The sequence below is a fragment of the Pleurodeles waltl genome, chromosome 1_2 (assembly GCF_031143425.1).
Source record: "Pleurodeles waltl isolate 20211129_DDA chromosome 1_2, aPleWal1.hap1.20221129, whole genome shotgun sequence".
NCBI lineage: Eukaryota > Metazoa > Chordata > Amphibia > Caudata > Salamandridae > Pleurodeles > Pleurodeles waltl.
The window spans coordinates 1,221,839,525-1,221,861,786 of NC_090437.1; the positions used below are offsets into that span (position 1 = coordinate 1,221,839,525).

A 22,262-nucleotide genomic window follows, 5' to 3' on the forward strand; every position below is an offset into this window, starting at 1 on the left:
CACAGGAGCTGTGACCTCTTCAGCCCAGCAAATTTCAGCTCAAGCAGCCATTAGTCTGCACAAATCGCACATGTCTGCTCCTGGCTGCCAGACCTGAACATGAAGAGTGTCTGTCAGGATGACCTTTATTCAGCCTGACAGACACTCTTCATGAGGGGCAAAAAGGTGGGGGGGTGTGGCCCCTCTGCCCTAGCGGACGGGCCGCGCCTGCTGAATTCCTTGCCACTAGTGCTGCCGATCATTATCAGAACTGAGATTACTAATGTAACGTTGTGCTTCACTGTAATCACTTGCTGGCAATGTATCATAAGCTGTAAAGTGAAAAGAGGTTGGTAGTGTTATGTATATTGGATGAAATGCTGGAAAGAAAACCTACAAAAAAAACACAGCAGCTTGTGGCACAACACTGAAATGACTGAGTACTCCAAATGGTGATACTGACCCTGTTAAACATACAGTGGTCTGTTGATCCCCAAACCAATAGCTATGTTTCTCCATTGACGTAGCATATATGTGCAGTCACTCACACTGAGAGGCCACTCAGCCACCTACAGGAATTTAAGTACCTGTCAACTGGGGAGAAGAAGCAGAAGCACAATTTCTTGTTAAAAGAATGTATATGCCGTATGTAGAGCCCTTGCAGTGCAGAGGGTGCCCCACCGTTAGGGGACTCCTATTCGGCCCAAGGCTTATGAATTTATGAGAGATAGGAGTCTCATAGGCTCCTCACCACAATCTTCAGATGGGCCCCATCATTTTGCTTTCCACTACTGGTTTATGCCTACACCGGCTGAAGATGCAAACGTGTTTGAGATGTGTAGGAAAGTACCATCTTGCCTGGCATGTTACCCCCATTTTTACTTGTGTGTCAGTTTGTTTTTGCTTGTGTCACTGGGATCCTGATAGCCAGGACCCCAGTGCTCATAGTTTGTGGCCTATATGTGTTCCCTGTGTGGTGTCTAACTGTATCACTGAGGCTCTGCTAACCAGAACCTCAGTGTTTATGCTCTCTCTGCTTTTAAAATTGTCACTGCAGGCTAGTGACTATTTTCACCAATTCTGATTGACACACTGGAACACCCTTATAATTCCCTAGTATACGGTACCTAGGTACCCAGGGTGTTGGGGTTCCAGGGGATCCATACGGGCTGCAGCATTTCTTTTGCCACCCATAGGGAGCTCAGACAATTCTTACACAGGACTGCCACTGCAGTCTGAGTGAAATAACGTCCATGTTATTTCACAGCCATTTTACACTGCACTTAAGTAACTTATAAGTCACCTATATGTCTAACCCTCACTTAGTGAAGGTTAGGTGCAAAGTTACTAAGTGTGAGGGCACCCTGGCACTAGCCAAGGTGCCCCCACATTGTTCAGGGCAATTTCCCCGGATTTTGTGAGTGCGGGGACACCATTACACGTGTGAACTACATACAGGTCAATTATGTGTAGCTTCACAATGGTAACTCCGAACTTGGCCATGTAACATGTCTAGGATCATGGAATTGTCCCCCCAAGCCAAATCTGATATTGGGGTGCCAATCCCATGCATTCCCGGGGCTCCAGCATGGACCCCGGGTACTGCCAAACTAGCTCTCGGGGTTTTCTCTGCAGCTACCACTGCTGCCAACCCTCAGACAGGTTTCTGCCCTCCTGGGGTGTGGGCAGCCCAGTCCCAGGAAGGCAGAACAAAGGATGTCCTCTGAGAGAGGGTGTTAACACCTATTTCCAAAGGGAGAGAGTGTAAGGGCTGGGGAGGAGTAGCCTCCCCCAGCCTCTGGAAATGCTTTGAAGGGCACAGATGGAGCTCTTCTTGCATAAGCCAGTCTACACCGGTTCAGGGATCCCCCCAACCCCTGCTCTGGCGTGAAACTGGACAAAGGAAAGGGGAGTGACCACTCCCCTGTCCATCACCACCCCAGGGGTGGTGCCCAGAGCTCCTTCAGTGTGTCCCAGACCTCTGCCATCTTGAATGCAGAGTTGTGAGGGCACAATGGAGACCTCTGAGTGGCCAGTGCCAGCAGGTGATGTCTGAGACCCATCCTGATAGGCTCTTACCTGGTTAGGTAGCCAGGTAATCCTGTGTACTGCGTGATCTGCAGCTGCTAGGGCTTCTGTGTACTTTTGCAAGGATTCCTTCGTGCACAGCACAGCCCAGGTCCCCAGCACTCCATCCTGCATTGCTCAACTTGCTGAGTTGACCACCGGCTTCGTGGGACCCTCTTTTGTTGTGTTGAGACGACCGCCGTGCTCAAATTTCTTCAACGCCTGTTGAAGTGCTTCTGCGGGTGCTGCCTGCTTCTGCTTGGGCTCTCTGTTGCTGAGCGCCAACTCTGACTCCTCCTCTAAGGGGCGACCTCCTGGTCCTTCCTGGGCCCGGGCAGCACCCATTATCTTCTACCGCGACTCTTGCAGCTAGCAAGGCTTGTTTGTGGTCTTTCTGCGTGGAACCAACTCTGCATCCTCCAGCACACCGTGGGCATCTTCTGACCAAAGGAGAAGTTCCTGGCACCTTCCGTTGTTGCAGAATCTTCGGCTTCTTCCAACTGGAGGCACCCCTTTTGCACCTTCATCCGGGGTTTAGTGGGGTTCTGCAACCCCTGGACACTTGCGTGACTCTTGGACTTGGTCCCCTTCCTTTGCAGGTCCTCAGGTCCAGGAATCCGTCTTCAGTGCTTTGCAGTCACTTGGTGCCTTTGCAGAATCCCCTATCTCGACTTTACTGTCTTTCTGGGGTAGTAGGGTAACTTTACTCCTACTTTTCAGGGTCTTTGGGTGGGGTATCTTGGACACCCTTAGTGTTTTCTTACACTCCCAGCGATCCTCTACACACTGCACTAGGCCTGGGGTCCATTCATGGTTCGCATTCCACTTATGGAGTATATGGTTTGTGTTGCCCCTAGGCCTATTGTATCCTATTGCATTCTATTGTGTTCTACAGTGTTTGCACTACTTTGCTAACTGGTTACTTACCTGATTTTGGTTTGTGTGTATATTTTTTATATTTTACTTACCTCCTAAGGGAATATATCCTCCGAGATACTTTTGGCATATTGTCACTAAAATAAAGTACCTTTATTTTTTGTAACTCTGAGTATTGTGCTTCTTATGATATAATGCTATATGATATAAGTGGTATAGTAGGAGCTTGGCATGTCTCCTAGTTCAGCCTAAGCTGCTCTGCAATAGCTACCTCTATCAGCCTAAGCTGCTAGAACACTACTAATAAGGGATAACTGGACCTGGCACAAGGTGTAAGTACCACCTGGTACCCACTATATGCCAGGCCAGCCTCCTACAATATGGCTGCCAGGTTGAGGGATACGAACAGTACCCCAGAAGACATTTACCCCAAAAGACATTTAAAGGTTTCTCCACCATAAGACGACAAAGACAGTCTGGGTTGAAAACAACACAAGCAATGATATATCCTCAATGGTTGTTACAGTATACACTCTGGTCGATTTACTGTAGAGTGGGAGTGACAGAGGGAGGATGGGATTGGTGCCCTGGGGTCGGTGTGTCCTATGTCCAATGCCTCACACCTGTCCACTGTTATGATCCTAAGAGTGGCGCCCTCTCACTCAAGCAGGCTGGAGTATTATCTCTATTAATTTTTGTTTGTTTGAATTATTTACCATTTTGAAGAAAAATGTTCTCAAGGGAGTTATAGGTGGGGAAGGCAGTGTTTAAGAAAGTAATAGAAGGGAGTCAAAATTCCACACATACTGCATATTTGATGCCATTTTGAATGTTGGATACAGTTATCTGTCCATAACATTTGGGAATTAATGTGCCTTTGACAATGCTGACTTCCAGCGGTTAAAATGGAATAGCAAAAGGCTTAACTTCTCTAAACAAATAGTGAAATTATCAGTTAGGTTTGCAAGCAGACATGTTATATAATCAGCAGACCCCAAGCCCTTCTCTTCTTCTAGATACAAAACTTGAGAAGACATTTTCAAATCAAAGATCAGAAAACACAGGTGCAATAGATATATCTGCTGTTTAATGATATGTGAGTGAAAGGGACATTACAAATACTACCTAAAAAGGCACAGATGTTTTTTTTTTTTTTTATTATCTTTCTATAAACTGTCTGAGTAGTGCCGTGGGTGAAAAACAATTCCACCGGAAGGTGGTCCAAGTAGTTACCAGTGGCTGAGATTAATTTAAGCATCCAGCCATCTCATGTTTGCGACGTGTGACGGGTATGTATGGATGGCTTTGCCGTAGGACTCAGTGGACATCACTGCCAAGACCCAGCCAGGCCTAAATCCGTCCATTGTTGTGTGTGTTTCCTTCTGGAAAGATATGATGACATTTTGGGCTGAACCTACTGGAACAGAGCCAGTATAAATCTGCATATTGCTGATCTCTTAGTAGAATGGCATAGTGGACCAAAAAATGAAAAACTGAAATGCAGCTCGAGTTATTACCAGTGGCTGACATTAATTCAAGCATTTCACCCATCACATTATTTTTCACTCAAACAATAGTAGAGTTTGGGCCTGTAATTAGGTCTGGCATTAACGCAGACATTTTGTTTTAATTAAACTTCTATTTCTCTATCAGCTGGCTTTACTGTGAGTGATCACATTCTACTCTTCATTTTAGCACACAAAGTAGTGGTGTAACAAAACTGGAGGGGCCCCCTCCTGCAAAGAACATGGAGCGCCATCTCATCCATCCACCCCCTAAACCATACTCCCTCAGGGCAGGTGCTGCTCTGAGGGGGCCTGCGTGGCATTTGTTACGCCATTGGTGGCAGTGGGTGCTTTTTGAGACCAAAATCCTTTTTTTTTCTTTTTACCAGTGTTTGTTACAATAGTGAGGGCCAGGTAGCTCCCACAACAATAAAGTGTTACAAAAGCAATGTCAAAACAAGACACATATTAAACTAAACCAAAAGACTCAAAAAATGTCGGATTGGTTGGCTTTGCTAGTGCTTGTTTATTTTCATGCTTCCCATAATGTTGTTGAAAATGGCTACAATTATTTTCCATTAGGAATATTTTAGTGAAATACTAGCATGCATCAACACATTTTACTTAATGATGCTTTAAAGAAATAGGACCTAAAATGTCAGTGGCAAAACGCTTTTCTCCTACTTGCATTTTTTTCTGAACATTTTATTTTGAAAGCAATGAATAGTCACTCTTGCTTACAAACTACTGCAAGTATTTGCATCTAATCAGAGCATTCTAGGAGCATTATACTTAGCCTCATATTGTTAAACTTTTTTAACTTGTGTACACTTTTTTTTTTTTTTTTACTGGAACCACTGTCAGTAATACAGTGTGACCTTAAAACGTTTATTTACAGCGCTCAACCTAACAATGAAGGCTTTCCATTGATGACCCATAAATACAAGTTTGAACAACATTGACATGGACACACACATTACTTCAACTCCAGACAGTTCCCTTCCCTTTACATTGGCAGCCAAAGGGTTTGTGCTGCGGGGGGTTGGGCCTACTTGTCCCAGGGACAAAATAAACATGAAAACTTGTTGCCCTTGACCCAAACAATATGTCCCGGACGTTGAGTGATAGGAATTCCGCATCCTTGGGTATACCACTTTACAAGAGACCTACAGGTAAATTAAATATTCAACTTGTGGTTACCATTTTTTGGGGGAAAAACTCATACTTTAACACTTTCTCAGCAGTGTAAAGTGCTCAGAGTCCTAAGGCCAACAAAAAGATGGTAGAAAAATAGGAGAAAGGCAAAACATCCGGGGATAAACCTGAGGGAGGGCCATTTGGAACAAACATCAACGTGTAATAATGATTAAAGGTGAATGAGGAAAACAGATTTCAGTTTGTCCTGATATGTTATACCAGTATCCAGCAAATTTCACTATTCTGCAGTGTCCCCAAAGCTTCATTCTAGCTACAGTGACTTTCAGTCACTAGTTGAAACTCCTAAGAACCCAAACAAAAGCATCAAGCCATGTTAGTATGCAGATGACACCAGCTCTACCCGAAGATTCAGGGCCTGATTACAACCTTGACGGATGGGATACTCCATCACAAACGTGACGGATATCCCGCCTGCCATTTTACAAGCTCATAGGATATATTGGAACTTGCAATATTGCCGGTCGGATATCAGTCATGTTTGTGATGGAGTATCCCATCCGCCAAGGTCGTACTCAGGCCCTCAGTCTCAGTATGCAGCATCATATTTTAATATAATTACCCGGACAACATCTAAGGAAATCTGACAAGTTCCTTTTGTTATTCACTTCCAGAATGAATTGAAGACACATTTTGTACACAAGAGCCTGACCATGTGTAACAACTCATCAACGCACATCCCACTCGTGTACAGCACTCCATTGTTTTATAGGTATCTTTATATACAAATGTCCATTTTGGCAGTCCTTACTCTTATAGTAATACTAATCACCTGATTCCCAAAGAAGCCAGACTGGTTCCCACTAGTGGGTTTGGTTAAATCTGGACTGATCCTTACTCAACAGTCCATATTCCTCCATTGGATGCTAAAACCATTGATAAACCAGAGCTTCCATAATCTTGCTCACTCTTGGCAGATCATAAACAGGTGGAAGTTTACTGTTTCTAGAGGGCAGCAGGCAGGATCAATCGCTTCCTTGTTTGGACATGGGTGGCAGTAATTGTACATCGCAATAACAAAGCATGACTAAGGACTTTTGACTTGTGCAAAGCCTCTCTACCAACTTTGTACTACGACATAAACAAGCTAAACTCAACTCATTAAGATCCAAAAGGAGAATTGTGTGTGTGAATTAGTACATCTTGAACATGGTAAAGCATAAACTCAATCACAGTACCCCACAAGCACAGCATTTTGTTGTTACTCCACAGCATTGATGTCTAGAGAGAATTTGTCTCATGGTTTTAACATTTGTCTTGACCATAATAAAGGGTTGTAACCTTTGAAAACTTTCAAGTGAAGAAGTGCTGTTGTTATACCTAAAATGTTGGCACTGGATATGTTAAGAGAAAAAGCTCTGCCCTTCTTAGAACCTCTAAACTGAATGCATGTACTGCTTCAAATCATTTGTCTTCCTCGTCAGTATGAAAACTGCCTCCGGTTTATTATATTTGTGTATTTGAATGTACATAACAGAAGGAAATGTATACAATTCAAGCTGTTGATATGGACATGATAGGTCAACAGTGCGACACCAAGTTGAAAAACGTCTTGACCACCTGGTGACTTAGAGGCATTTTGAAAGGTGTATTTTAATCTCAACCCAGTTCCTGTATTGTGTTTATATACAAGCACAATACTGTAGCATTAGTTTGCAGCCTAACTTGAAAGTTTAAAGTCCGAATGCTTATTGGATTGGAATTTGAAGATGTTTGGTTTCTTAGAATCCTTTCTGATAACCTTAATATAGCCTCTGAGGGTAAGTCTTTGTTCAAACCGTTCGAGCTTCATTGTATTCCCATGCTACTTGAAGCTAAGGGGAGTCATAAAATACTGTTGTCATATTTTTATGGGTAGCCATACTTTTTTATTTACCCTGAAAGCTGAATGAAGGCCTTACAAAATACCAATATCCTATCTCTAGGTACCCATCTTCGGGGGAAACCACGCTTTGTCATACTGCACCAGTACATTGATATTGAATGATAACTGCCGAGTCTTGTCCAGTGCGGTACTAGAATTGGCTCCATGTGGTATGGCTGGCTCACATTGATTTAATGACTGCGATTTTTAACAGTCTTCATGTTTCAGTGCTATACGTGGACTTATTCTAAGAATGCTGCCATAGATTGTGGTTCATTCTTTCAGGTTGTCAATTGTTCTTAAACCATTTGAAATGTAATAAACAGACTCTGAGCAAAAAATACCGATAAATAGCATATTTTTATGACTAGCCATATTTGTATTCTCCTTCTCAAAAGAGATAGGTACCAAAATACTATTCTTATTGACAAAAACTTTATTTTTATATTTTCTTTCAAAAGCAAAGAGAAAGCATATCTCAATTAATCAAAGATATTTTATATTACTAGTCTAACACTGGTTCTAGAATATTTAAGTGATGTGGTCTTGGGGCACTGTAAAAGCTGTAAGTCTCAAGTTTAAATAGAAAAGTATCCTTAAGTAACGATAGCGCCTGAACCACTGGATGGAATTACACCACATTTGGCTGAAAGGTGGCTCTTGGTGCAGAAAGCGACTTTTTGTTATTTTGTGTAAATCCGTTCAGTAGTTTTTGAGACATTAATTGAAATCCAAATTTGTATAGACAAATATATATCCTGAAAGGCACAAACAGGAGCTAGAATGATTGAAATTGTGCCTGTGCCAGATGGACATACATGGTCACCAGTAGTATTCCTACTCCAACCAAGATCCCAAAGAGGGCAAGTAAGATGTTTTTACACAAGCTTGATGTGTTGTACTTCTCCACTACCGAGTGGGGAGAGTACAAATAAGGCAGACATTTTCACTTGTTTATGTACATGTACCCGGATTTGGTGAGCATGCATAGTGGAGACACTGGGACATTAACAGAAGGAAAAATCAAAATCTGAAATAACCTACTGGGGACCTTGTGCTGCACAGCAACAGAAATGAGCAGGCATAAAGTAAAAGCACACGAGCTGTTTGAGCCTGTACGCTCTGGCAGCCTTTAATTATAACCTTATTTCAGACCTGGTATCTGGATTTGCAAGAAAGTGTAATGTGGTTGCTGGGTGGCACACTATATCTGTCCCCAATATGGATTTGAAACATTACAAAATAAACAGCCATCTATAATTGTCATTCTAGTAACCTTCTCTACGTGTAATACTGCAGCCTTTGAGACTGTCACAGGTTCAGCCTTAGACTGTGGTGACCTCTGTGTCGCCCTGAGGATGGACCTGGAGGCTGAGGTTTCCTTAAAAGCAGTCCTGACATTTGTTGTTGAAATGGGGCTGATGGAATATACACCAGTGTTGGAGTGGGTCAGTCTTTCCACTCACCTGCATCACAGTCTTTGATGCCCTATCTACAATAATCTTTGTGGCAACCAGATTAAAGGAGTTCAGACCACTTTAAGGGTAGATCTTGGTGGTCGTGGGCAAGAGTATGGGGCACTGTTTAAGCTCATTGTGCTGATCATAATTTATAACCTTACTGTTTTGATCAGAGTTGTGACTGTCAGTTGTTGAACCCTCACCCTGCTTATCGACTGGTGCCACCTTTTGCATGCAGTCACTAGCAATTGATATTAAGATTATCTCTCCACCTTTTGCATCCTCGCTGAAGTATGTTTTGAGCATCTGTTACTAGGTGTGAAGCAGCTTCTTTATACTCATGTAATCCATGATGAGTGCAGGTTGTCCTTCTCTTTCGACAGTCTTGCAAAGTGGTTGATCTTCCCACAGTTCAAATAAGTCTTTTCTTGGGCTGAGCATTCGGCGAGTTGGATAAATGACCTCCCACAATATCCCCAGTTCTCTTTGTTGCTCCTCATTTTTCTGCAAGGTTTGTCAGCCCCTTGAGAGATGTCGCCCTCTGATGGCTTTGACAGATTTCATGTCCCAGTCCTTCTTTGATCTTGGTGACTTCTGATTACCTGCGCCAGTGCTGGTGGGCAGGGACAAGTGCAGACCATGGTGCAGGTGCATCTGCAAGAGTGTTGACAGTCCCTCCCTGGTAATTGTCATCCATCCTGCAGCACTCACTGTGTGGCTGGTCTTGTATCTGGGACTCAATACAGCAAGTTGGAATGGGAGGGAGCCATGGTTTGGAGGAAAGCCCTTGAATTAGAAATGAAAGACCTTCTTGTAGCCAGCCATCACACTTCCCAATACAGGGTCAGCAGTTTTTTTCTGCATCCTGTCTGTGCTTTTAAATACAGGCATGCAATGTCCCTGGACTTGGCCTTGCTGCTGGTGCTAGGACTGTAATGTGAATTAGGCCCCAGTTTCAGTGCTTTCAGTTTGCGGACACAGGGTGGCAGGGTGGTGCCGTCAGTCAGGCTAAGTTCGCTCAAGCATGGTGCATAGCTGCATAAGGCGTAGGTCCACTGGTGCCGTCGCTCAAGGCTCCTATGCGAGTCATCTCTGATGCGCACCAGTACGTGTGTCTGCAGAGGAGGATAGCACTGAATCTCTGAGTAATGAAGACATAGGTTGCACAGTCACCAGTGTTGTGTTTATGTAATATGTTTACTGAAATGTATTACAGAATTTGGAGTGTTGGCACTGATATATATGGGTTGGTTTTAGAATATTGTGGGGAGAACTAAGAGTGGATTAAGAAGAGGCTGTTCCTCAGGGTTGCTGCTCTACAAGAAGTTAATAAAAGATTTGTTCACAGCATTTGTGGGTCCTTGTGTACACTTGAGTTGGTGACTAGGATGGGCAGCAACCTGACACCTGATGTGTATGCTATGGAAGCGTAATGCTAACAGCTGTACTGGCTCTTTGATGGAAGCTACGGGAGCTTTGTGACAAATTTCAGTGATTTCTTCACACTTGGTACATGTGACGGCTGGTGTACAGCATGGGCAGTAGTCCCTCCTTATACGGGATGTCAGTATTGGCATCTTAATCACCTAATTTAGCAGCCACTGTTTTGTTACTACATGCTTGGACCGCTGCTGTTGGTTGTCGCAAACTTGTACTGTTAGTTGCCACATCTAGCTGCATACTCTTGTGCTGTGGTCTGCTTGCGACTCTGTGTGTCAGTCAGTGAACTGTACAGCTTTATGGGAGTAATGCTTGACATAAAAGGTCATTGACGTGACCCCAGCGTAGCAGCCATATTGGAGAGTCGCGGCGTGTGGAACTTCGCATCTTTTAAGACCTCTATTGATGCCATTCTGCGTATGAAGTGGAAACTTGGGGATTTAGTACCAGCAAACAATACTTTTGCTCGTTCATTCAAGGTGATGAAGATTGGGTTTTATCACATACAACTAATTTCATGCCTAATAATCAAAAAACTAGGAACAGTGCAGCGTGGTGAAGTATGGACGGTGAGTCATCCAGTTCCATTAAAGGTAGAAGTTATCAGAGAACTAATCCACACAGAGGCCCTCATTACGAGTTTAGCGGTGGAGATGGCGGTCGCACTGCCGCGGGCCTGGCGGTATAGACCACCATATTACGAGTACTGGGAACACAGTCAAGTTTCCGTCCGGGCTGCCATTGTGGGTGGACCACTGTTTACGACAGAAGTCCTCTTCAGGCTGGCGGCCAGACAGTTTCCACCCATGGTATTACAAGCTTGCACACCGCCAGGACTTCCTGGACGGTCTAACAGCCACGAAACCCCTGGCGGAAACAAACAACATAAAAGGAAGCACCCACCTTATAGAACACAGGCACATCCATAGGCCCCATGACACACAAATTGCAAGTCTTTCCAATGCTCCTGCAGGCCTTTGATATTCAGGATCAGCAACGCCGACATAGACACCAGCCGTAAGTACCCCAGACTAGCACACACTGGAGGGAAGGACATTAGTACACATACGCACAAACGCACAATCACCGCACATACAAGCGCAAGGAAAGCCAGGATAAGCTATGTAGCATCGACATCAACGGCGCCGTTGTAGATAAATATAATATGAAATATGAAATATGTAAATAAAACAACTACTTACAAAATGCCACAAGGGCCAGTGCATGAATGTCCAAATGTTCCGGGCACACCGGGCATATGAGAAGTGCCCAACTTGACTCCTGACTGCAATGCGCAGACCTCCACAGGGCAGGGGCATCAATGGGGCATGCAGGCACCTCAGTGGTGTGGGGTGTGTGATCAGGGTTTGTATGGGGTGTCCCTACTTTTCTTTTTAGGCTTTCCCTCCTTACTGTACTGCTTTTGTGGGTACGCCTTAGCCTTGCCCTTCTTCCCTGGGACGGCGGTGGAGGCCACGCAGCAGGGGACCCAGATGGAGTGCTACCAGGGCTGGAGGCGTGAGGATGGCATTCACAATGGTTGTCTGCTCAACAGAGATGGACCTCAGGAGGTCAATAGCCTCCTCATTGAGGGCAGCAGGGCTGACCAGGGCAGGGGCAGAGGTGCCTGCGGTGAAGGAAATGCCCACCCTCCTAGGTGAGTGAACACGGGCAACTGGGTGGAGAGCTACAGGGAGGGCGGTGCTGGTAAGGAGGGTGGCGGACAAGGTTGGTGCAGGCATAGGGCCTGAAGGTACCACCACCACCAGACAGTTGCCATCGGAGGAAGAATCTGATGATGGTGTAGTTATTCCTGTCTCCCCTTGGTGCTCCACTCACCCTCCGTTCCACTGGTCCCCTCGGCTCCGCTGGTATCAGCCTCCTGGGTCCCATGGGATGCAGCTTCCCCACTCGCCAGTGCCCCTTCTCCTTTGGCAGATGATGTACACAAAGACAGAGGATGACAGGGAGGGAGGGTGGTACAGTAAGAGACAGGGTGCAATTGGTCAATGCCAGCACAAATGCCACTCCAATAGCAGCCCATGCGTGCCACCTCAGGCATGTACATGAGATTCACTCATGCTGACACACATTCAATCCTGTACAGGATGAAAGCCATACCCTCAACACACGGATTAACCAGCCCATTGAGTCATGGCTCTTGACGATCGCAAGACCCAAACTAAATACTCTACCGGGGTTTGGAGGCATACTTGCACAGCCACATAACCCATGCATATACAGCTGTGTGATGTGAAACCTCAGACTTCGCAGACTACACATACACCACATGCCAGCAGATGGCAGATAAGGATATGGCCCCAGCAACACTGTTTGGATAGTTGGGTGTACAATGTGTGTGAACTCCAGAAGCAGGAACCCTATCCACATCAAATACCCTACTCATCTACTACACAGTTGCCGTGTCATCAATACTACTTAGCAGTTAAGTTAACCTCAACTCACATCCTGCACAGCATTTTAATAAATGGATGTAGCACATCTGGCCTCTGTGTCCCAAGCCTAGTCTGACAGTAGCTACCTAGCACACATTCCACAGCCTTTACACACTGCTCAGGCTGCACCTATCACTCACCACAAAACCTAAGTATGAATGTGAACTCACACCCTTGTGGCTGCTGTGCTGCCCTGGAGCGCCCATCAACCTCAGGGTACGCCATCGCTCAAATGCGGGACATAAGGGGTGCCAGGGTCCGACAGGCACCCATCCCTCGTTGGGAGAACGTCCCCAGCTGGGCCTCACTGGTCTTCCTTGCCCAGCATCTCAGGTCCTCCCACAGCTTCCTGCAGGAGGTGCTCCGCTGGGCATGGACCCCCAGGGTCTGCACTTGCTTGGCGATGGCATGCCAAATCCCATTCTTCTGATGGGTGCTTACCTGCATGGATGACACGGAGAAAAGGAGACAGTCATGCAGCGTGGCATCTTAGGGACTGCATTGGACACAACACATCTCCTGAACATACACACATTTCAACATTCCAGTTGTCCTCACAGCCCTCGGCCAAATCCTTCCACAAGTCACTTATCCTCGTCCCAAGGCCCTCGTCCACATTCGTACCACTCACAGACAGTAAAATCCTAGTGGAGTCACCTGCTGCCCTGGTGCCCCATACAACTGGGCATACAGGGGTAGGACACTGTCCACAAGCTTCTCTAGTTCTTCCTGTGAGAAGGCTGGGGCCCTATCCCCTGCAGCACGTTGCATCTTGGCTACCAGTAGCAGAACACAGCAGCTCATGCAGTGGAGGTCTTCTCAGCATGAGTTCAAAGAGTCAAGTGAACATGAGCACATGAAATGGCAGTCACGGCCACCGTGGACATCCCCTTCACCGCCGGCGCCATTGGCTCATGACTCCCATAGGCAACCATGTTAATCAATGAGGAGTTGCACGGCGGTTGTGACCGCCTACCGCCATGACGTCTTACGCCACTTCACTCACTTCCATCTGTCCTGTGCATGCAGGACAGACGGCTGCCATTTTACTTCTACAATGTATATAGAGGGGGTTTATGAGGTGCGTCATGGATGTTTTACAGTGACCTGTGCAGAGTTCCACTGCGTCCACACAGTCCTTTATGGACATGATTGCTACTCTGTCCTATTCCCAGGTATTGTGGAAGAACGATCTTGCCACCCTTGAAGAGCGGCACGTCATCCAGTGCTATTGGCTAAACCGTCACACCATTATGGAGCTTGTGAGGTTGTTGGAGTCGGGTCTGCGGCCTGGTATTCATCATCCCAATGCCATCACACCCACAGTACAGGTGTTGGCAGTCCTCCACTTCCTTGCCTCAGAGACCTTCCAAATTACAGTGGACTGGGCTGCCGGAATGTCCCAGCCCATGTTCAGCCACATCTTGAAGAACCTCCTATGTGCCTTACTCAAACATATAGGCAGCTATATCAGGTTCCCCCAACGTGATGATCTGCCTACTGTGAAAGCAGCCTTCTGCGCTGTACTACATGTGCCGCATGTGATCGGGCTGTTGATGGGACCCACATTGCCCTGGTGATGGGAGTGAACAGGTGTTCAGGAACCGTTAACACGTCTACTCAACCAATGTTCAGGTGGTATGTTTTGCAGACCTCTATATCACACCAGGGACTGCCCGGTTCCCAGGTTCAGTGCATGATGCCTACATTCTGCGGAACAGCAGTATCCCACACCTGATGGCACCACTGCAAAGGGATCGTGCCTGGCTCATCGGTATGTAATGTGTCATATGTGTGCCTCTGTATTCTGAACACAGCCAGATTCCGGTACCTGCACCTTACTGGAGGAGCCCTACTGTACAGACCAGCGAAAGTGTGCCAGATTATTGTAGCGTGCTGCATGTTACACAATTTGGCTCTCAGGCGTCACATCCCATTACTAGATGCTGAGGAGGGTGCAGCTGTGCCAGTGGCTGATGAAGGGGACATGGGGAGTGATAAGGAGGAGGATGACGAGGATGCAGCAGATTCCATAGCAGAGCTGATACAACAATACTTTCACTGACATATAGGTATGTGTAAAAACCATGCTATGTAACCAGTAGCAATGTCTGCCATTTGCACGGCTGCTACCAGGGTTGTGTGTTCAATGTGGGTATTGAGTGAACCCATTACTTTAGATGTGGTGATGTTATCTGTATTACAGAACCTGTAAATGATCACTTCCCCTTCTGGCACTATCGCATACATTGGTAGGACAATGGTCTGCCTGTTACACATGTCATGGCTGTATATTTTGTACTCTTGGTAGATAAAGACGTAGGCAGAAACAGTGCTCAAAGGTGTTTATTTTAATTTTACAAGTGCAAGGGCTGATGAATGGGGTCATGGCGAGTGGGATCATCAGAGTACTTAGCCCACCTTTGGGGAGTCAAAGTCCAGTATGATGGCCATGTGAAAACAGAGTTATGACGATGGACAATCAACAAGGTGTTACTGTGACACACTGGGGGTATGTCCAGAAGTGGCGTATTTGCTGGTGGTGCTCTTGGTCTTGGCATCAGTTGAGGCTGGATGTCTGGTTGTACGTCCTCGCTTGCATGGGGGCTCCTCAGCTACAGGGGAAGGGGTGCTGGTGTCCTGTGGCAGGGCCTCCATTCCACTGGTTGAGGCTGACGTGGAGGGCTCAGATGTGACCTGGCTAATAGTAGGGGCCTGCTGGTGGGTGGTGGACTGATGCAGAATGGTGGTAAGTTCCGTCAGCACCCCTGCTATGGAGGCCATGGTGGCATAGTGGGTCTGCCACTGCTGCATGGCCTCCTGATGGTTCTCCCTCTGAACCCTCTGGGTCTCCTGCATGGTAGTGAGGATCTGTGCCATGGTGTCCTGGGTTTGGTGGTATGCACCCAGAACTTAGGTGAGGGCCTCCTGGCCAGTCAGCTGTTGCTGCCCCCTCCCTTGGACCACAGATCCCATCCCACTTGCCCTGGCCCCCTGTGCCCCTGGCACAGTGTGCCCACTCCCAGTAGCACCAGGGCCTTCTTTGTCTGGGGTGGTTGCCCTTGACTCAGGTCCCTGTACTGTGGGGCACACTTCTAATTGTGTGGTCCCTGAGGTGTTGTAGCCACATGGGAGGGTGAGTCTGGGGTGTCCAGGTTGGGCATGCTGGGGTGGACTGGCTAGTCGCCCCAGATGGCCCTGGCAATTCTTCATCCTCCAGGCAACCACTGGGGCCTTCATCCTGGGGAGGGCTGTCTGACCCTGGCATCTTCTGCTGGTTGGCAGTAGCAGGGTTAGCTGTGGATGGAAAGGGTGAGAGTTAGTACGTGGATATGCTGTAGTAGTGTCATGGTGTGCTGCTTGCAGTTGGTGGATTTGTTACCCGGGATGGCTATGACATTTCCAGCAATGACATTTGCAGCAATGCATGGTGAATGGGCTTTGGGCCATGTTTGTCCTATCATATGTAGTCATGGGTTTGGTGTTTGACATTGCTGTAACTGCCATAGGTAGTGAGGCGGTGTTGGCTAGTAGTCGGGTGGGCTGTGGGATGATTGTCCATGCAGGTGCTCCATTGTGAGGTGTGTGTGACCCGAATTCGGCGTGCGCAGTGATGGATTGTGGGAGTGGTTGTTGAGGAGATAGTGAGGGTTTAGCGTGTGTGGTAGGTGTGTGAATGGTGGGAAAGGGGTTGTGTGGTATGCAGAGTAGGAAGATGGGGGTAATAGTTGGGGGTGCATTCTGATGGTTTGTGATAGAATGGAGAGTGGTGGGTGCTTGGGAGGTATGCAGGACACGAGTGGCTAGTGCTCGGGGGTGGTGTTGCTTCCTTCCCATAGTCAATCCCACCAGTGATTCCAGTCAGGCCCTCAGGATGCATGATATCTAAGACCTTCCCCTCCCAGGATGTCAAGTCAAGGGGACGAGGTGGGGGTCCACCGCCAGTCTAGTTGAGTGCGATGTTGTGCCTAGACGCCATGGAATGGACCTTCCCCATGAGGTTGTTCCACCTCTTTCTGATGTCCTCCCTTGTGCGTGGGTAGCTGCTGACTGCGTTCACCCTCTCGACGATCCTGTGCCATAGCTCTTTTTTCCTGGCCATAGATGTTTGCTGGACTTGGCTCTACTCTGACGATCCCGTCCACCATGACCCGCAACTCATTGTCAGTGAAGAATGGGTGCTTGTGGCTTGACATGTTGTGGAGGTGCGTGCAACATGTGAAAGCAATGCTCAATGTGCAGTGTGTCTTTGGGTCGTGGTAGTATTCGCAAGGGTATGAGGGGGTGTGTATTATGGTGTAGTAAACAGGTGTGTGTAGTGTGTGTATGTGTTTCAGGTGTAGGGTATTCGAACTGCCCAATCTGGTGTTGCCTTCTATTGGCGGTGATTTTCTAACCCGATGTGGTGCGCACCACAAATGGTTTCACGCCGTGCATGTTCAGCTGTGCTGAAATGTACCTCATAATATGGCGGCCGGAATGGTGTCGGTGTGGCGAGCCCGGCGGACAGACATTCGCTCTTTCGCCATCAGTGGCTCTGGCGGTGTTGGATTTCTGGGTGTGTTTCATCGGCTTGGTGATTGTGACTTGTAATATGGAGGACACTGTACCGCTAACACTGGCGGGATTTTCAATGGCTGTCTTGCCCGAAGACCGCCAAACTTGTAATGAGGGCCTAAGTTCAGAATGCCAACTCTGGGTTTGCAAATTAGAATGACTAGAGGAGATACACCCCGCAAGGGAGATGCACCTAAATTCTATCGCTATGATAGTCATAATCATTTAACATATTCAAATAATTGTCGTGCTGTTGAATTACGTTGTAGATCATGTGCTATTATTGGCCACTCAGCTAAAGTGTGCATAGAGAAAAATTCACAAGTTAAATGTGTGATTGTTAGATCTGGCATCCTTTGCGTGGTTTCCCTAACTTTTTGCTTTTCTGACTTCATTTTCTGGGCTTAGGATTCTGTGCTTTTTATCACTGCGGACCAGTGCTAAAGTGCAGGTGCTCTGTACTCCAGAACAAGGTAACATTGATTTATCCACAATTTACATTTTTAATTCACTCGTAAGTCCCTAGTAAAGTGTGTTATATGTGCAAGGGACCATTAAATTAAATGCTACTAGTAGACCTGCAGAACTAATAGTGCTACCTACTTAAGTAGCCCTTTAAACATGTCTCAGGCCTGCAACTGCAAGCCTCTGTGTGCAGTTTTAAACTGTCATTTCGATCTGGCAAGTGTCCCCACTTGCCAGGCCTTCCTTATTATTACATATCCGTCACCCCTAAGGCAGGCCCTGGTTAGCCCCAAGGTGCAGGGTGCAGTGTATTTTAAAAGTTTTACAAATACTTTTAAGTTTAACATGTCCTTGTAGTGAAAACATTCTTTTTTTTCACTACTGCAAGGCCTGTCTCTCCCATAGCTTAACATTGGGGTTAACTTGAAGCAATGTTTAGGTTTAACTTCCATTTGGGAAAAGAGAGAAATTTGGAGTTGGGTGTCTCGGGACTCCCAATTTAAAATCACAACTTATGGTGAAGTCGGATTTTTAATTGTACGTCTGAAAATGCAACTTAAAGAAAGTTTATCTAAACAGAAGAAGGGGCCAGTGCTGACCAAACTTTGACGAAGTGCTCTTTTATAATATAGATCACATAATTGAATTACTATGATCACCATTTATTTGCAGCATATTTTATATTGCATTTGTTTACTGTTTCACTGAACTGATCTTAGGGGGGGGAAAAAACATCACATTGACATTGTCTATTGATGATAGCCCACAACGCATAAGACATAACAAGACATAATGGCATTCAGTCACAAAAAAACAAAAATTGTTAATTGTGCAGTAACTGATGTGTCCCAGTTCTGAAAATACACACATTTGGGACGAGTCTATATTCGATTGGAAGCCCCTGGCAAATGGGTCATGATCAAAGGGTGCCAAACTAAAGTGAGTTCAAAATAGTCAGAGATCAGGGTCACTGCCTGTCCTGCAAATATTCCCTGTCTGCCAGAAATGTCTTTCAATGGCACTCCCTGGTTTCCAACACTGTTGACGCATTTCATACTCCAAGGAGTTTAAAGGGTTCCCCTCGGGACCCAGAACTGCTAGACACTGTGGAAAGTGAAAAATTAAACAAAACACATTCAGTCTTAAGTTTGGAATTGAAAGTGGTTAAAGGAGAGTTACATAAAACGCACTTCACTATTCGACGTACATTTCCTTCATTCCCAACACAGAAATGTAGTGCATTTGTAGATCTGTGTTGAATTTCTAGGAAAACCTACAGAAACAATGGAAATAGAACTAGTTGACAAAGTTTTTGGGTGATACAGAGAAAGCTGAAAGTTGTAGCGTTATATCAGCTTGGAAAAACTCACATTAATAGGGGAACATCACTGTCCATCTTGTTCCATTTGGGTAGAGTGTTCACTTGTCCTAGGTCTTACAAAAAAGATAATCTTCCAGCCTTAAAAAATGAGAATGAACCACTTTAATACGGTTAAGAGAGCCTCTCTCAACGTGTGGTAGTGTGACAATTCAGTTCAGAGAAAAGGGTGTAGTAAATCACTCCAAAATTAGTGCACTTTAACCGTGCAAGGTTGCAGAGTTAAAGTCCCTGAGCCGGCAGTGCGCTAGAAAAACGATTAATGCGACATTGTGGCTTTCGGTGGTTGTAAACGTGTGGCTAAGTGGAAAGTATCAAGGTTACAGATTGGTTATGGAAAGGGATCAATTGGAAACTGTGTGGATAATTGTGGGTGAAAAGAGTTTAACAGTGGAGTATGCGAAATGTAGATTTTCAGTGGAAAGTCTAGGTCATGAAATTAGTGGAGTTATCATCAAATCACGTGCCCAGTTGGGTAAGGCTAGTAAACAAGTGCTTTCATGTAAGAATGATAAGTTTTTAGGCATGGCAGAATTCTATTCATGTTTGTACCAAATTTTTCTAGTAAACGTTTTCACATAAGACAGATACTTAAAAACAAGAATACGAATAATGTCAACAGATCAAGGGTACTGCATAGGCACCAGTTCTACGTGGCTTTGATCCTAAGGCCTTGAAAATTGTAGCTATGGACGACAGTGGTTTGGGGTTGGGTGCTGTGTTGAGCCAGAAAGGTGAAGCAGGACAAGAATGGGTGGTGGCGTTCACCTCACTTTCGCTATGCCCTACACAAGAAAAGTATTCTGTTATTGAATGTGAAGCTCTTGCACTGGTGTGGGAGTTATAACATTTTTGGACATTTGTGTGGGGGAGGATGGTGGAGGTTAGGTTTGATCAGAAACCGCTAATTAATTTGTTTACAAGTGATGGTGTAATCAATGTGTCTGCGGGTTTGCAAGATTATCTATGCGGTTACAAGATTATTTGTATTGGATGGTTTAACCTCTTAAGTGCGGGCGTCGGCCACTGGCCGACGCCCACACACCCTCCCTGGTGCGGGTCACGACCAGTGGCCGATACCAGGAAGGGCATGAATAAATCCTCGGGTGCGTCGCACCCGAGGATTTTTTATTTTATTTTTTTACCCCTCCCGGGAGACACAGAAGCTACCGTGTCTCCCCCCGCCCCCCACCCGCCCCTTTGTGACGTCAGCGCGCCGCGAGGCGTGCTGACGTTGCAAAGGTGTTTTCCCCATGAAAGCAGGAAGCAGCCTTGCGGCCGCTTCCTGCTTTCATGGGGAAAACGGCCTTTTACACGTTCGGGAAGGCCTCGTAAGAAAGGGGAGAGTCTCCCCTTTCTTACGAGGCCTTCCTGAAAGTGTTTCCTGGCCCCCGATCGCAGCACAGCAGACACTCCCCTTTCTTACGAGGCCTTCCTGAAAGTGTTTCCTGGCCCCCAGTCGCAGCTGTGCTGCGATCGGGGGCCAGGAAACACTTTCAGGTTTCCTGGCTCCCCCGATCGCAGCACAGCTGCGATCGGGGGGGTCAGGAAACATTTTGAAAAGGCCTCGTAAGAAAGGGGAGAGTATCCCCTTTCTTACGAGGCCTTCTGAAACGGTTTCCTGGCCCCCGATCGCAGCACAGCTGCGATCGGGGGCCAGGAAACCCCACTAGACACCAGGGATTTCACTTTTGGGGGGCGGCCCCCCCCGGAAAACGCCCCCCCCCCCCCCGGCATAATTTTCTTTAAAAAAAAAAAAGGTAGGTGCCCCCTGGGGGGGGGGGGGGGGGGGGGGCATTTCTAAAAAATAAAAATGAAATGACAGGGGGTCGCCCGTGGGCAGGGTGACCCCCTGTGGGGGCAATTTTTTTTTAGATGTTGTAGGGTTTCCCTGGGGGCCATTTTGGCCCCCAAGGAAACCATACAACAACTAAAAAAAAATATATGTATATATCTATATATATATATCTATGTAGATAGATATATCTAGGTACATGGATATATCTATAGATATATCTATGTAGATATATATTTATATAAATATATATATATATATATATATATATATATATATATATATATATATATATATATATATATATATATATAGGTAGATCTGTATCAAAGAGATTTATAAACCGCGCTACTCACCTGTGAGGGTCTCAAGGCGCTGGGGGGGGACGGGGGGAGGGAAAGGGGCTAGGAGGTTCACTGTTCAAAAAGCCAGGTTTTGAGGCCCTTCCTGAAAAGAAGTAGGTTTTGGGTCTTGCGAATGTGGGTTGTGAGTGCGTTCCATGTTTTGGGTGCAATGTAGGAGAAGGATCTGCCCCCGGTGGTGGTGTGTTTGATGCGGGGGACAGAGGCGAGAGAGAGGTCAGCTGAACGGACGTTTCGTGTGGGGGTGTGGAAGGTGACTCTCGTTGAGGTAGGCAGGGCCTGTGTTGTGGAGTGATTTGTGTGCGAGGATGAGGATCTTGAAGGTGATCCTTTTGTCAATGGGGAGCCAGTGGAGGGATTTGAGGTGTGGAGAGATGTGTTCGTGTCGGTGGAGGTCGAGGATGAGTCGTGCTGCTGAGTTCTGGATGCGTGTAGTTTGCACTTGAGTTTTAGAGTGGTGCCGGCGTAGAGGGCGTTTCTGTAATCAAGCCTGCTGCTGATGAGTGCGTGAGTGACAGTTTTTCTCGTCTCTGTGGGGATCCATTTGAATGTTTTTCAGTATACGGAGTTTGTTGAAGCATGAGGAGGTAAGAGCGTTGATTTGTTGGGTCATAGAGAGGGAGGAGTCTAGGATGATGCTGAGGTTGCGTGCGTAGTTGGCGGGGGCGGGTGCAGGGCCTAGCGTGGTGGGCCACCATGGGGGGTCCCAGGTTTTTTTGGTGAGGGCCAAAGAGGATTATTTCGGTTTTGCTTGAGTTGAGTTTCAGGTGGTTGGCTGTCATATATACATCACTTTTGTCAATATGTGTGTGGTTTCCCTGGGGGGAAAAGGGTCCGACTTGT

The 22,262-nt window shown here is 46.4% G+C and overlaps 1 protein-coding gene across 6 annotated transcripts in view; it reads left to right on the top strand.

Annotated features, from left to right (window-relative positions):
• Positions 1-22,262, top strand: part of CTBP1 (C-terminal binding protein 1) — a 1,451,962-nt gene that overhangs the window by 953,378 nt on the left and 476,322 nt on the right. The window contains exon 3 of one of the 6 annotated variants that reach the window (XM_069204067.1): positions 17,828-17,892. The exons of the other annotated variants lie outside the window; for them this stretch is intronic. Within the exon in view, the coding sequence (XP_069060168.1) occupies positions 17,828-17,892 (65 nt within the window). The remainder of the gene's footprint in view (positions 1-17,827; positions 17,893-22,262) is intronic. 6 annotated transcript variants of the gene reach the window in all.